Consider the following 15,853-nt stretch of genomic DNA (forward strand, 5'->3'; position numbering starts at 1 on the left):
ATCTTGGCTCACTGCAATCTCCACTTCCTGGGTTCAAGCAATTCTCCCTGCCTCAGCTTTCCGAGTAGCTGGGATTACAGGCAGCTGCCATTACACCCAGCTAATTTTTGTATTTTTAGTAGAGACGGGGTGTCGCAAAGTTGGCCAGGCTAGTCTCAAACTCCTGACCTCAGGTGATCCGCCCACCTCGGCCTCCCAAAGTGCGAGGATTACAGCGTGAGTCACTGCGCCTGGCCAGTGTGACTTGCTTTTTTGCTTTTTTTTTTTTTTTTTTTAAGACTGGGTCTCTCTATGCTACCTTAAGATGGACTCCAACTCCTGGGCTCAAAGCTCAAAAGATCCTCCCTCCTCAGTCACCTGAGTAGCCGGGACTGCAGTTGTACACCACCATGCCTGGCTTTCATTTTATAAAATCTAGCTGTATCTTTTAAAATGGGAAATTAAATATCTGAGTTTTTTTGTTTTTCTTTTGAGACGGAGTCTCGCTCTGTCGCCCAGGCTGGAGTGCAGTGGTGCAATCCCGGCCACTATTTTTACTCATTTAGAAAAATGGGATCACACTGTCATGTTCTTCTGCAGCCATTTTTGTTTTATTCATTTAAAAAATTATTGGAGTATCAGCCGGGTGTGGTGGCTCACGCCTATAATCCCAGCACTTTGGGAGACCGAGGCGGGCGGAACACGAGGTCAGGAGATCAAGACCATCCTGTCCAACATGGTGAAACCCCGTCTCTACTAAAAATAAAAATAAAAAATTAGCTGGGCGTGGTGGCACGTGCTTGTAGTCCCAGCTACTTGGCAGGCTGAGGCAGGAGAATCGCTTGAACCCGGGAGGCTGAGGTTGCACTAAGCCGAGATAGAGTGCCACTGCACTCCAGCCTGGGTGACAGAGCGAGACTCCGTCTCAAAAAAAAAAAAAAAAAAAAAAAATTATGGGAGTATCTACCTCTCTCTTCTTTCAAATTTCTCTGCAGAAAACTAGTTACATGTTGTGGTAATAAATTTTCCTTAAGAACAGAAAAGTTAAGACAGTTTTTTTAAAACCTAAAAACAGGACTCTGATGGACATGAAAAGTTCTATCAGCTAGCACCAAAAGACCGAGCTTGCTAGAAATTATTAGGATCATAATTTGTTGGAATATATAAGGTACAGGCCTCCCAGAGTTAGTTTGCTTCCTGAGTCTTGAAAGAACGTTTCCAAGTCTTTCATCTGTGAGTTTGTCATTGTCACTTCAGACAGTTCCTTTGCTCAAGCAAACATCAGACTTTGGTGGTAGAGAGAGATGCAAGAGCAGACACTCCACTTGGGGTTGATTTTTTTTTTCTTTCTTTCTTTTATTTTTTCTTTCACATGGATTTTATATCATCCACGAAACAGGCACAGATCATCACAGAACCTCTCTTGTTGCATGCAGTGATGATGAGTGGTCCTTGACCAGCAGGCCAGCTGAGCTTAGTCCCCGTGCACAGGCCATGCTCTAGTGGCCAGCACATTGAGTCTTTGTCACTGCAAGGAGAAATGAAGGCATCCTGTCTTGCTAGAGAACTTGGTAGTATTTGTACTTCTGTGAGTGTGGACTTCGAATGCTTGCAGCGTCTGCCAGAGAAGAGGACAGAAGTCAGTAATGTCCCTGTGTGGCTTTATTTTGCTATTACTACTGGTAAATATTCCTCAAAGCATGAGAATAAGAAATACAGTCTTTGGAGATTGAAATCAAGGGCTTATGTTTGTGGATAGGGTGAAGAAGGGTTAAGAACAACCTGACTAAAGTGTCTTGTGCTCCCCGTGGGTGTGGCTGTTAGCAATATCTTGGTCACCTGGAGAGAGAGAAGAAATTCAAGTATAACTAGCAGAGTAGCCATGTTTCTCCGCTGCATGTATTAATTCACACTGTAAATGTCACATACTTTTCTTTGAGTGATTCTGTTTTCTGTTTCCTAGCTCATTTGTGAAAACAAATTGTTAAAGTGGTGTCCTAATTTTAATGTTGATCTGATTTCCTGTTTCTTTCCTCCTCATACAGATTGTGTGTTACATATACTTCACTAGGATCATTGCATTTCTCCTCAAACTCGCTGTTCCATTCCAGTGGAAGTGGCTCTACCAGGTACGCTGCTCACAGGGCAGAATGCCAGAGAATTTATGCCTGAGGATAAAGTCTTGAAGTGTAACTTAACAGTTGTTACTAATTTATCTGGGAATGACCACTAAGACCTTCCATCTCTTCTTTTTTTTAATTAAAAAAATTTTTTTTAGTTTTTGAGACGGGGTCTCAGTCTGTCGCCCAGACTGGAGTGCAGTGGTGCAATCTCAGCTCACTGCAACCTCCACTTCCTGGGTTCAAGCAATTCTCCTGCCTCAGCCTCCCGAGTAGCTGGGATTATAGGGATGCACCACCATGCCCGGTTAATTTTTGTTTTTTTAGTAGAGATGGGGCTTCGCCATGTTGTCCAGGCTGTTCTCAAACTCCTGATCTCAAGTGATCCGCCCACCTCGGCCTCCCAGTGTTCTGGGATTACGGGTGTGAGCCACCACGCCCGGCCTCCTTCCATCTCTTCTGGCCTATAATTGAGATGATCTGTTTGTCCAGAAATGCTGCTGGATTCTGTGAGGAATCTAAAAATAATTGCATTCTTGATTTTAGTTTTCAGTCTTAAAAGTCAAGAGAAAAGCCTCAGGCAGAGAAAGATTTGCCCTGAATAATTAGAACTTAGATGAGATGTGGTCCTTTCCTTTAGTTGCAGGGCTGAGTAGTTAGAATTCAGGCTGCCCTTCTTCTTTGCCCATTTTATTATTTCGGCAATAAAGTATCTTTGCAATAAACTAGAACTAGCTTAACTACTAGAGGAAGCCACCAAATGACTTTTTTCTTGAATAACTCACTGGGTGCTGTAGGCACTGTAGGAGGAAGTGGGTATGTGATGAGCTCTTAAAACCTACCCATGAAGACTGGTTAAAGCACAGCAGAGCGCGGCCTCGGAAATGTCAGCCCTGGGCAGGACGCTCCTCGTTTAGGCCTCAGCAAGTCTAAGGAAAATGCCCTGTAGCAGGGAGTGGCATTTGAGTAAAGAACCATCGACTGGTGGGTTGTGGGGAAATATGTCAGTTTGTTGAATTCCACTGCTTTCTGAAGAACAGTGTTGCTAATCTCTTTATTTTGGGGTGGTTTTTAAACTTGCAGCTCCTGGATGAAACGGCCACACTGGTCTTCTTTGTTCTAACGGGGTATAAATTCCGTCCGGCTTCAGATAACCCCTACCTACAACTTTCTCAGGAAGAAGAAGACTTGGAAATGGAGTCTGTGTAAGAAATCTTTCTTCCCTCTTCCTTAGCCCTGACCCCTTTGCCTAACTCAAAGCAGCACAGTGTGAATCGGGCCAGCTGCTCTCAGCATTTCGTGGCTGCAGGGGTGGTTCCTCTATTTTTAGCAGAACGAGGTGGACACTGGAGCCCCAGGCTGTCTGATCTGGTTTGAAGTATAGTATCTGCCAAACCTTGCTGGGTCTTGTCAGGGAAGATGGAACTTGCCGTTCCACTAAGCATCATTGGAGCCTGCTTTCAAGAACTCAGTGGCAAGAACTTAGGAATATACGTGGCCAGTTCACGAGGGAGAACAAGGAGCCGACTTTCTGTGAGGCCCGCCATCAGGTGCTTATGTCTGAAAATGGAATCTTCTGAGTCATCTCTAAGTCTGCTAATAATCCTCAGATATCCTCTATCGTCAGATAACTACGTGGCTTTTCACAGCACAATGACTTTGACCTATATCTGAGCACTAATAGGGGCTTTTCTGAGTCACAGAGTGAATGACTCTAGGGTCCTGTTTTCTGGGAAAGGGCCATCATTGTCTAGAAAAATGAATAGTGATTAAGCATATTTGCTTGTTAACTCTGAAATCTGATAAGCCAGGTCAATGCTGTGTTTGATGATTAGCCTAAGGCAGAGTTTTCCCTTCTTGGTTCACTGGTGTTAAGTGTTCTGCCCCCAGCCCTGGCAGCCTTTGAATTCTTCCCAGTTCAGAGGCTGAGACTCGGCCCATGCTAGGCTCTGCTTGGCTGTCAGCGGGTCAGGCAGCATGGGACAGCTCTCTGTGCTCAGCTCCACGGCAACAGTAAAGGAAGGCAGGTCCTGCCAGTGGGTGCCAAACAGCATCTCCCCATGCAGAGGAAGAAACGCCTACTTCTAAACAGTGGAGAGGAGTGCAGGAGGACCATCAGCTGTGCCTTTCCTAGAAGTAGCAGGATCTGAGCAAGTGTCTGTTGGTTGAAGAGGCACACGTGTCAGGCTGGTAACAGCAGCATCAGGAAATAACCTAAAACATGGTGTGTTTATCATTCCCCTGCTGGGAGTCTTTGGCTTGGTCGGTCCGCATAACACGGGGTTCTTTGCGTAGGCAGCTAGAAGTCGAGTGGCTGGGTCGCAGCATCGTCTCCTTTACTGCATTGTACTCCACAGTGGTAATGGGAGGTTCCCGCTTCCCACATCCTTTCCCTCAGCCATTACATCTTGGAGCCTGGATGCATTATGAAGGTATTTTTGTTTCATGGCAACAATTTTTTTTAAATTTTGTTTTGGTGCTTGTTTTCTCTCTGACAACGCGGCTGACGCGGCTGCCCTCTGTGCAGCCATTATTACCCCACCAGGCCTGACACAGCTTCTCTCTCTGGGCCTGGGAATGAGGGCACAGTCCAAAGTAACACTGACTTTCTCTCTCTTTCCGCTTCTGTTTCTTTGACCATCTCTCTTTAGGCCTACCAGTTTTGGCAACAGAAGTTACCGGTCAATAATCAGCAAGTTGAAAAGTATTGGATGCGATTTCAATTATCAGACTTGGTAGCTGCCTCCTAGGCTGTGGGTATCCTCAATGATCTGAATTACTTCTGTCATCTTGAGGAGTGAGAGTGGAAAGAAGTGTTTGGTGTGGGTTCCTGGGCCAGGAGGTTTTCTCCCTGGGGCTCCCATTCCAGAACGCTGTCCTCATTTATGGTTGCTGTTCACCTTTTACCACTCCCTGCATTCTTTCATGTGGGCGAGGAATGAGTGTGGAAATGGGGATTGGGGACTAATAGAATTGTCTCTTCACCAGATGTCCCCACATTTCCAGTCCAGAAAACACTTTTTAGTTATAGAAATGGATGTATCGGCTGGGTGCAGTGGCTCATGCCTGTAATCCCAGCACTTTAGGAGGCTGAGGCAGGCAGATCACGAGGTCAGGAGTTCAAGACCACCTGGCCAACATGGTGAAACCCCATCTCTACTAAAAATACAAAAATTAGCTGGGCGTGGTGGCAGGCACCTGTAATCCCAGCTACTCAGGAGGCTGAAGCAGGAGAATCTCTTGAAATCGGAAGGCGGAGGTTGCAGTGAGCTGAGATCACGCCACTGCACTCAAGCCTGGGCGATGAGAGTGAAACTCTGTCTCAAAAAAGAAAAAAAAAAAAACAAAAAAAAAAACCGGATGTATCCGTGGACCACTTAGGCCCAAGCCACATTTGATTGCAGTCTTGTGTGGCAGAAGGAACCTGTGTCCCATTCGGCACTTTTGGTTGCAAGCACAGAGACTTGGGGCTTTGCAAGGAAAGGGGGTTACTGTTTAGAGGTCAAGGAAAGAACGCTTATCTGCTGCGGTCAGATGTTGGCCCTTCAGCTGTTCGGCCCCTTAAGTGTTTGCACCAAAACTAGGACACCTAGTGAGGTTCCTGCAAAGCTGCTGAAGCCCCACCGCCGTGTGTTCCTGCCAGGGAGGCACTTGGGTGTTCATCTGACCCAGGTCTCTCTTCTCACTGCTGCAGAGCCTGAGCTGCCAGGAGCGTTGCGGGCGCCCTGTCTGCAGGGGGCTAGCGAGGTTTCCTCGCATCGTGGGGGCCCCAGGTGTCCCTTCAGCTTCCCGGAGTTTTGCTGGGGGAACAGGATGTAGCGCCTACCCCACCCTGGGCATCTGCCATCAGGTTTCTTTCTCTCCTTGAGTTCACTTCTGCCACTCCCAGTCCTGGCCACACACAGAAGCTCCCTGTCACCCGCCCTGCCTGTGACAACCTCCCGCGCTGCCACACACCCTTACTCCCGTTCTCCCTCTTCGCACTCCCAGGACTCACCCAAGCCCAGGGTTGCCCCTGCTACCCCCTCACTGCCCCCGGCCCCTCCTGAATGCCAGGCCCCCCTGTCCTCCTGCTCCACGTCCCCTCAGCCTTGAAGCCACAGTCTTCCTGCATCACACCAAGCTCGCCCCTCCCCATTGTTCCCTATAGGCCTTGGTGACACGGACATCCGACCAGTCTCCTGCAGCCATGGCTGAAACACCTCCCTCTTCCTCAGCCCGCGCGGAGCGTCCTGTGGGCCTCACTTTGTGCCTCTTAGCCCCAGCCCCACCCCGCCTCTTTCTCTCGTGCCTGGGCTTTGTGGTGACTGACCTCTGCACTCCCGATCCTCTCCCCTTCCTGTCCATCCTTCTATTCCCCTGGAGACAGGGTCTCACTCTGTCACCCAGACTGGAGTGCAGTGGCACTGTCACGGCTCACTGCAGGCTTGACCTCCCTGGGCTCAGGCAATCCTTTCACCTCAGCCTCCTTAATAGCTGGGACCACAGATGAATGCCACCATGCCCAGCTAATGTTTTTGTATTTTTTTGTAGAGATAGGGTTTTGCCATGTTGCCCAGGCTGGTCTCAAATTCCTGGGCTTAAGCAGTCCTCCCGCCTCAGCTGCCCAAAGTGCTGGGAATGCAGGCGTGAGCTGCCCTGGGAATACAGGTGCGCCTGGCCCTTCCTGTCCATTCTCCCGAGCTCTAGAATCACCTGTAGAGTGTTTTTGCAGTGCCAGTTTCCTGGCCGCACCCCTGGAGACTCTGATTCTCACCCCTTGGGCTCAGGATCTGTGCTTTTCTCACTCCCCAGGGCAGCCTGAGCAGGAGGCAGGGCTGAGAACCGCCAGAGTAAGAATCAGGGCCATCCTTGGGTGACCAGGCAGACTAGGCCCTCGACAACCCTGCCGTCCTTTGTCCGCCCCAGCTCTCTCCCTGCCACTCTCCTTCCCAGACTGGCTGGAGGTATTAAAATATATTTGCTGTAGGCTGGGTGCAGTGGCTCATGCCTGTAATCCCAGCACTTTTGGAAGCCGAGGCAGGTGGATCACCTGAGGTCAGGAATTTGAGACCAGTCTCGCCAACATGGTGAAACCCCATCTCTACCAAAAATACAAAAATTAGCTGGGCATGGGGACATGTACCTGTAATCCCAGCTACTTGGGAGGTTGAGGCACGAGAATCACTTGAACCCAGGAGACGGAGGTTGCAGTGAGTCGAGATGGCACCACTGCACTCCAGCCTGGGTGACAGAGCGAGACTTCATCTCAAAAAATCAAAAAAAAAAAAAATATATATATATATATATATACACACACACACACATACAGACACTGCAAGTACTTAGCACTCCCTGACTGCCTTGGGAAATGTCCTGGGTTTTTCCTTCATGCTTTTTGACTGTTATATTTCTTCTTTTTGGGAACTTCCCTGACCTCCCACCCATCTTGCGGGCCAGCTCCTCTGCATCTCATGACGGGCTTCCTGGCTTCCCTGGTTCCCCAGCAGAGGGATTCTTCTCAGCCCGAGCCATCACCGAACCTAGTTCCCAGCACTCCTGTCTCTGTTGGAAGTGGCTTTGCAGGTTTGCTCGGGAAGACCATCTCTTCTCCTGGGCTGTGGGCCCCTAAGAGCAATAAGTCCATTTCTTTTTCCTCGATGACCTAGCATGAGGCCTGTCTTGAAGAATAAAAATTGTTTTCTCACTTGGCCCACCATGTGGAAAGGAGTATTTTCTTAGAGAAAGAAAGGGAGAAAACGTTTTTCCCAAGTCTGCCATCAGGCCCATACCCGGGTCACAGTGAATGCGCTTTGCCTCTTAGAATCAACATGCATTGAACTCTTTGTCCTTTTTTAACAACCACAGGACAGCTGTGTGATTACTGGAGTGTTTCTGGAAGACGTGGGGTCGCATTTCTTTGTGGTCTCAGTTGCTGCGGAGAGGCACGGGGGCTGCTGCGTGGCTCGGGGCAGGGGCTTCTCTGGCTCATGCAAAGGCCCTACTTCCTGCATCCCCGTCTAGAGAAGGTCCCTTCAGGAGCAGCTCTGTGCACATGGATCCCTCCTGGGGCAAGTGTCTTCCTAAAGAAGCTAGGCCTGAGACACAAGCCAGCTGGCTGGAAGTGACGCTGGGCGGCTTCAGCTGAGGCAGTTTCGTCTTAGGGGATGCTTTTAGACTCACTTATAGCATCTATGGGATCTGGCCACATACCTTGTCCCAACTTTGCCATAAGTACAAATAACCTGTGAGTCTAAAGGACTCGTTTGAGAAAGATCCTGGTTTGGGGGATTCTTTGAGCCTAGGCATGGTAGCACCATAATGGCAAGAATGAAGAGATGAAGAAGAGGGGGAAGTTTTCTTCCCTTACCCCATACAAACATTTACTTACCATGAGGTCCAGCTGCATGCACTCTAGATGAGTCACATATACGGCCACTGTGTCGCCATTTGTAGGGGAAGGGGTTAGGTAGTTGGCAGAGGGATGGGTTGAGTCCTTGGAAAGAGCCTGTTGAGTTGATTGATTGAATTTATTTTACTGATGAGGAAGTTTCTTTTGGTCCACCATGGGGGAGCATCAATCCTCATTGTTTCCTCGCATGCAGGGAAGATGCTGGGCCAAGTGGCTTTTGACACCCGGTATCTCTGCCTAGTTCTCCCGCTACTCACAGAGCCGCCCAGTTCCCTCATAGACCAGCTCACCTTCTGTGAGGCAAGAGATTGTCCTCTTAAGAAGGTGGGGCCCATGCATGTGATTCCTTCTAATGGAAAGGGCTGCCTTGCTCAGCTCCTCATGCCTCGTGAGATCAGCGATCTTCCATTTTTAATTCTCGATTTCAACGAATGGCTCCATGGGGCCTCCTCAGAGCCAGGCACCAACAGACAGAGCCCCAGGAGCTCGCAGAGTGGAGGCAGAGGCCACGCGCTGAGGCACAGCCACATGGCCCAGCCCCCGCTGGCAGAAGGCAGCCAGTTCTCTGTCTATAGTGGCCGAAGAATCTTTGACCCTGGAAGGTTCCTCTAAACCTGTGGTTCTGTCCCCTAGCTCAGAAATGATGCATTGTGGCTGGTTATTAAAAATGTCTGGTTGGCTAATTAGCTTTCTTTTCTGAATGTCCATTAAGAGTCAGATTTCAGTCTCATAAGCGTAACTATGACATATCTGTGCACCACAAAAATTCCACAAGCTGTGACAAAAAGATTCATGATGATTGTGATAATGATAGCTGGTGTTTATTGATTAGGCACTCTGGAGAATCTCATTTTTCCTCATGACAGTTCTGGAAAGTGAGAATTACTTAAGCACAGAGAGGTCAAGTGACTTGACCAAGGTTACACAGCTAGTAAGGAACGGACGAATCAAACTTAGATTTGTCTGTTTCAAAAACCAACACCCATCATCAGTCCTAACCACTGTGCTGTGGCAGAGATGGCCTTTTACTAAGAGACTGTGAGATGTTCCTAATTGTTTTTTCTTTCCTTGTTCAGTGTGACAACATCTGGGGTGATGGAAAGCATGAAGAAAGTCAAGAAGGTGACCAACGGCTCCGTGGAGCCCCAGGGCGAGTGGGAAGGCGCCCTGTGACAGAGCCGACCCTGAGGATGGCACTGTCCAAGGAAACTGTTAACTTATTCATAGTCCTATTGGACAGCAGGAGCAGCTCCTACAGTGAACTATTGGCACCTCCGACAGTGACACCAGGGCACATGGCTGGAGTACAGTGCTGCGGAAACCTGATTTTGTACTCTGTTTTAGGGAAACGATCTGTGGCTGTTTAGAGGCAGCTGGATCCTCCTTCAGGCGGGAATGGGAGGGCGGGCACAGGGAGGAGGAGAGGAAGAGAAAAGGAAGAATTCATTTTTAATTTAGGTTTCTTTTTTTCTTCTTCATTTCGGAGCTCTAAGGTGTATACAGTTGTGACCCCACGTGTGGGGAAGTGTAGCAAGGACGGCTGGTGGAGGGGGAAGGAGGGTGCGAGGTATCTGTCTGATGCTTTAGGAAATGTCTACTGAGGACCCCAGGACTTAAGAAGAAAGGTGGGGAGAGTGCCATTGCCTGTTCGGGAGACAAAAATGAATGAAAACAGGTGACTTTGGAAAGCAAAGTCAAAACCCAGTTTAGGATGTAGCACCTGCCCCAGGATTCCTGCCCTTGGTGTTGCCCCAGACCCTTATTCCAGATGCTGAGAGTGACCAGGACAGCAGCTCCTGAGGCCCAGTGGTCTTCTTTCCAACAGGAAAAGAAGGCTGTGATATCACTGTCAGGATCATGCCCTGTGGCACAGCACAGGTGGTGGGAGGTGGTTTTCTGATTGAGATGTTGCCTGATGGATGGAAAGAAATGTGTTTTCCAGTTCGAAAAGCATTATCCTGTGGCATTCCCTGGACATCCACTCCCTGACAGCCCCGAGCAGCACTGTCTGGCTTCCCTTCACGCTGTAGCTTTGTTGTGTTTGATCAGAATTTTGGGGGAAATGGAGAGGAGTTTTCCTTAAGTAGCAGCTGGGGCCAGAATAGGTAGTATTTAAGCAAATACTTAAGTCCAAGCAAATCATCCCCATTAAAAAGCTTTTCCTGTAGGCTAGTAGGATTTCTAAATAGATGAATTCAACAGACTTGGTCCCCATAGTCCAAGAGTATGTATGTGAAGAAAGTGAGCACGATTCAACAGTTTCACTCTCAGGGATTTTAGGATGGCGAAATATTTCACAGAAACTCAATGATTAAGTTCCCTTCCACACTTCCAGAGCTTGAATGAACACAGGTAGCCACCTAAAGTGAGCAGTATTGCAACTCAGAGAGAAAATCATCTGAATAGTAGGATAAGCTCAGAAGGTCCATTGTGACTGAGGGCTTAAAAGGAGACCAAAACATGGCCCCATCAGGAAAGCTTCTTAATGCTTGGGGGGCCAGCTAGGTAGGGTTGCTTCCAAAAGCTGGAGCCCACCCCTGCCTGGGGCTTGTCAGAGAGCCACACCTGCAGGGGAACAGGGACCTCTGGGGGTGATAGTCGTGGTCTCTGGGAGTTGTTTTCTCACCTTTGGCTTAGAAGGGTCAGGCAGAAACCACAGGATGTGGGGTCACACTCACTATCCCAGGTTTGGGAACCTGAAAAAGTCTCCATTCAGAACATGGTTGTTCTCCCTGTCCCATGCTATCTTATCTTCCTAAATGACTAATAAGGAAGCGGGTGTTCTTTTTCTGCACTTTGATTCGCCATCTGGGTTCTGTAGGGTGCTCTGAAGGTGCGATCTGCCTTCTGGCTGATGTGGAGGAAGAGCAAGCGCCTTCCCAGGCCACAGCTGCTCACCTCTCGGCAGGTATTTTAGGCAAGCATCCGTGTGTCTTCCCATCTTCAGGAGAAGGGTAAATGCTCCCTAAGTGTTCACTTCTGGACCTTTTTCAAGTTCCCTTGGGATTGTGTGACAGAAGGGAGTTGGAGGGAGGATGGGAATATTTTTAACACTTTGTTTTCCTGTGCAGAAACATAATACCAGTTTTCGCAGAAATATGTCTCAATCTGTGACTACCAAAGCCCTCCTCAGTCCTTCCCTCAGAGGGACACATTTGCTGTTTCTCCCGCAAGCAGATGTTGTGGATGAGGCGATAGACTCCTTGGCAAGAACGAAAGGTGTGATGAAACCTCCCTCCTCGGAAGGGTCTCCGTGGAGGTGTCCTCATTTCACATGCTAGGTTTTGCAAGCAAGGAAGCCAGGCAGTGGAGGAGCTAGAGATAGGCAGGCGTGTGTGTGGACAAGCACTGGAGCCGCAGCCGTCAGACTGGCACGGGAATGCCAGCGTTGGGTGTTCAGATTCCACGCGTATGTATGTCTGGGCTCACTCACAGCATGGCCAAGTGTCTGCAGTGCTCGTCCTGACCCTTCCAGAGCAGCAGTGGACAGATGAGATAAGACTGTTTCAGACACAAAGATGGCCACAGCCTTCCTAACAAGCAGGTCATCTGGCCATGTCTGTATTGTAACTGGTAAAAGGCTTCAAGTCAGATTGATGATCAAGAAAAGTCAAAACCGCAGCCCAAGATTGAGAAAGCAGGTGGTGGTTCCAAGCTTTTAAAAAATTATTGAAGCTCTCCATCCTGTTCTGTGAGTGTGTCTTCTCTTTCTCCTTCACGTCATAGCTGTGACCCACCGTTCATCTCTGCTCTTGCATAAAGATGACCGATGGAGTCCAAAGCCAAGTGGCTTCACCAGCTGACAAGCCACCCTCCTGCAGCCTGAGTTTCACAGTCCACTGGGTTCGTTGTCATGCGGTGTTTGAATGGTTAAGCCCTTGCAGTATTTCAGGGATCGGGCAAAAAATATCGGATGCACATAGCAGATCCATTGGTGGTATTTATAGCTTCGCTTTGTACTCCTCACTGTTTCTGCCTACGCAAAATATCCATGTTTCCTTTGAGAAATCTGTTGTGGACTGAAAGTGCTGCTGGCTGTGAAATTTAATAAAGTGTGTGTGCTTTGCTAGAAAATTATTTCTTGGACAATAGGAACAGTCATTGATCTCTAAATCCTGGCTCTTAACAGTGGCCAAGGACTTGATCAGCCCATTTCTTGGTCCCTCAGTGCTTTAAAATTTAAGTAGCACAGCATTTTGTAATGTTGAATATGACTCTAGTGACTTGTAGGAAGCACTTGTGAGGAGATGCTTGCTTCAGTGTAAAAGATGCTCATGGCATGAGTCAGTTGAGTTTTCTTTCAAGAAACCACTTTAGAGTGAAATATCCAGGGTTTCCCCGCCCTGGACATGTCCAGCCTGCCAAGGCAGCACACAGCCCCGTAAGTCCACTTTGTGTGGGTGAGATCTCCTCCTGCATGTTGACCTCATCGCCGTCTCTGCTGTCTCTGGTTCCACAGCCTCCCTCCCTCTTTTCTCCTCCTCTGCCCTCGCCCTTCCCCCTTCCCCTCCTCCTCCCCCTCCTCCTCCTGCCCTCGCCCTTACCCCTCCCCCTCCTCCTCCCCCTCCTCCTCCTGCCCTCGCCCTTACCCCTCCCCCTGCCCCTTCCCCTCCTCCTCCCTCCTTCACCTCTTCCTCCTCCCCCATCCCTCCTCCTCCCTCCTCTTCCCTTCTCTGCCGTCTTTCTCCCCGTGCCTATTGATCCCACATAGGCTCATTCTGGGCACATGGGCTAAAGGCTTTGGTGCATTGCAGCATTTTCTCCCAGCAGCTGTGTGAAAGATGCATTTTCTAAGCTAAGGAGAATTTTCTCAAGAGTGGCATACTCATGCCAAATATTATTGCTCTGGGCCATATAGGATGGTCTTCCTCCACACTAAAATGGGTTTCTTGTTTTGGTACTTAAAACAGTCTACTCCAGGCATCCAGTTCTTACAGACCAAGGAAGAGCATAGCGATGCCTGTTGGAATGGCAGATGCATTCTGGCCTTCTCCCCTGTCCTGAAGGATTTTCTTCGAGGAAGGCTCTTAGAACATTAGACAGTCTGCTGAGGTTGTTGGCCCAGCTCCATACACCCAGTAGAACAGTGGAACAACTTATGCTTCATGCTGCCAAGCTGCTGTACTTCAAAGGAAACAGATCTAGCACACTCCTGCACCCCTGCTTCCACACTCCACACTTCACCCCTCTGCTTTTCTCTGACCCTCCCCTGGCCTTGTAAGACTCACCGTAAGCTAAGTCCAGGATGCCTGTGGCCTGCGGCTTGATTCTTCCCTTTAGGATTCAGCAAGTTAATGGCTTCCTCGCTATAGAAGTGAGACTTTGACTTGATACCTCTTGGTATATCAAAAAGGTATTCATCCAGAACGTACCAAATGTTCTGAAAGACCCGCTCTTCACTCCAGTGTTCCCTAGGGTGTTTCTGGCAGGGCGTCTTTAAAAGGCATCTACCTGAGTTGACGCTAATACTAGTCACCACCTGGAATGTAGTTATTGGTCAGCAGGCTGAACATACTCCAGATTCCCCAGAGGCTACTTCTGTAGCCCAGCGATGCATCTGAGCCTCTCTGCATGGTTTATGCTTGAAAAATAGATAATGCTTTTAGATGGTTCACTGCCAGGCCATGGGCCTCACACATCTCAGGCCCTGTGTGAGGGAGCACACTGAGATGGTGCAGGAGTGAACGGGCATGGCTTGGCCTCGCTGCCTCAGGGACCTGTTGGAGTTCTGACAGCAGGGCGTCTGCAGGTGGGACAGTGTTCTGGGCAGAGTCAGAACGGTCAGAATGAAACAGAACAGCCAACTCACCCACAGGACTGCTTATTTTGAGGCAGGGTTTTGGATTTTGGAGGGAGCAGCCAGATGAGGTGGTGAGTCTCCAGAAGGTCAGCCTTTGGAGCACGTAAGATACTGTTACAGGGTCCAGAAATCGTGGCCACATGGGGGCTTTGACTCTTCAAACAGCTTTTGCAGATCGTAAATTGCATTTGCCTAGTCATGTGACCTCAAAAGAAGTCAGACATATTTAATCCAGAAATAGTTTCATTTGAGGGAGGGCTTGCAGGTCTGTAAATAGCATTTGCTTCCCTGGTTAGAGATTGGGATGCAGAAGGAGTTTTCAGTATTTTTTTTAAACACTAATGATCATTGAAGAGTATTTATGTAAACATACAATGTATAATGGGTGGGGGATCCGATCAGGGTGATGTACGGGGGTGAATTCTCTTGCCGTGTTGCAAATGTGTAAAATAAAGATTATCTGGCAGAACCGTGTGTGTATGAGATCCGGGGAGTCGCCGGCTCCTGGTGCTTTCTCTCCTCCACCTCCCTCTCATAATTTTTTTCTTTGTGATTTTTGTTCATTAAATTAGTTAACTGCCTCCCACCAGCTCCTACTGACAATAGTGACACCTACTAGAGAAGTTCCAGGCATCTTAGCAGATCTGTGGCAGCGCAATTAAGACCCAGATAACTGAAAACCGGTTGTAGGTTACCGCTGTCCTGCTTACGCCGGAGGCGGGCGATGCCTTGTGAACCAGTGTCAGGGCACTGCTGCCATTTGAGGGGAGATGACAGGCCTGGCGCAGAGCCCGCGCTGTGACAGGCACAAGCGCACCTCCTCCTGCATCGGTTAGCAATAGCTCTAGGTTACCCTATGTTGGAAGCAGAGAAATCCAGGATTTTAGACTCAAAGCATTTTTAGAAGTCATTCAGTTCCAAAGCCCGTATTTTACTAAGGATGTTTTAAATTGAGGCATATTTTACCTACAGTAGAATCCATCCTTTTTAAATGTACAGTTTGTTGCGTTTTGACAAATGGACGTACGGTCCTGTGGCCTCCACCACAATCAGGATGGAACATGCCCGTCACTCCACGCAGCCCCCTTTTGCCCCTTCCTGGTCCAAACTGCCCCCTTTCTGAAACTACCACAGCCCCGGCTCTAATTCCAGTGTAGTCTCATTTGCCTCGTCTAGAACTTCGTGTGAATGAAACTGCGCCGGGTGCCCTCTTTCTTGTCTGGCTGCTTTCACACAGCATACTGATTTGTGATTCATCCCTCCAAAGCCCTGCCTTCAAAACGCAAAAACTGGGGCCTAAAGAAGGTTCTGCCACTGCCCACCCACATCCTTCCCTTTTTTCCCCAGCTAGTAAGTGTCAGAGCTGAGACAAGAACCCAGGCCTGCTGACTCCAACCTTGTTGGGATAATAAGGATTAAGTCAAGGGCTTGGCCCAGTGCCGGGCACAGGAAGGCCTCAGAAAAATGGCTGTGTTGGTTACTGCTGTTGTGCTTATAAAAATGTGAGCATGGGCCAGGCGCGGTGGCTCACGCCTGTAATCTCAACACTTTGGGAGGCCGAGG

The 15,853-nt window shown here is 48.8% G+C and overlaps 1 protein-coding gene across 3 annotated transcripts in view; it reads left to right on the top strand.

Moving 5' to 3' along the window:
- GPR107 (G protein-coupled receptor 107) overlaps window positions 1-14,759 on the top strand; it is a 90,904-nt gene extending 76,145 nt beyond the window's left edge. For all 3 annotated transcript variants that reach the window (XM_054521206.2, XM_009244954.4, XM_009244955.4), the window contains 3 exons: window positions 2,025-2,108; window positions 3,183-3,304; window positions 9,567-14,759. In XM_054521206.2, the coding sequence (XP_054377181.1) occupies window positions 2,025-2,108; window positions 3,183-3,304; window positions 9,567-9,663 (303 nt within the window). In that variant the 3' untranslated portion in view covers window positions 9,664-14,759. The remainder of the gene's footprint in view (window positions 1-2,024; window positions 2,109-3,182; window positions 3,305-9,566) is intronic.
- The last annotated feature ends 1,094 nt before the right edge of the window (window positions 14,760-15,853 follow it).

This window comes from Pongo abelii, chromosome 13 (genome assembly GCF_028885655.2).
Source record: "Pongo abelii isolate AG06213 chromosome 13, NHGRI_mPonAbe1-v2.0_pri, whole genome shotgun sequence".
Lineage (NCBI taxonomy): Eukaryota > Metazoa > Chordata > Mammalia > Primates > Hominidae > Pongo > Pongo abelii.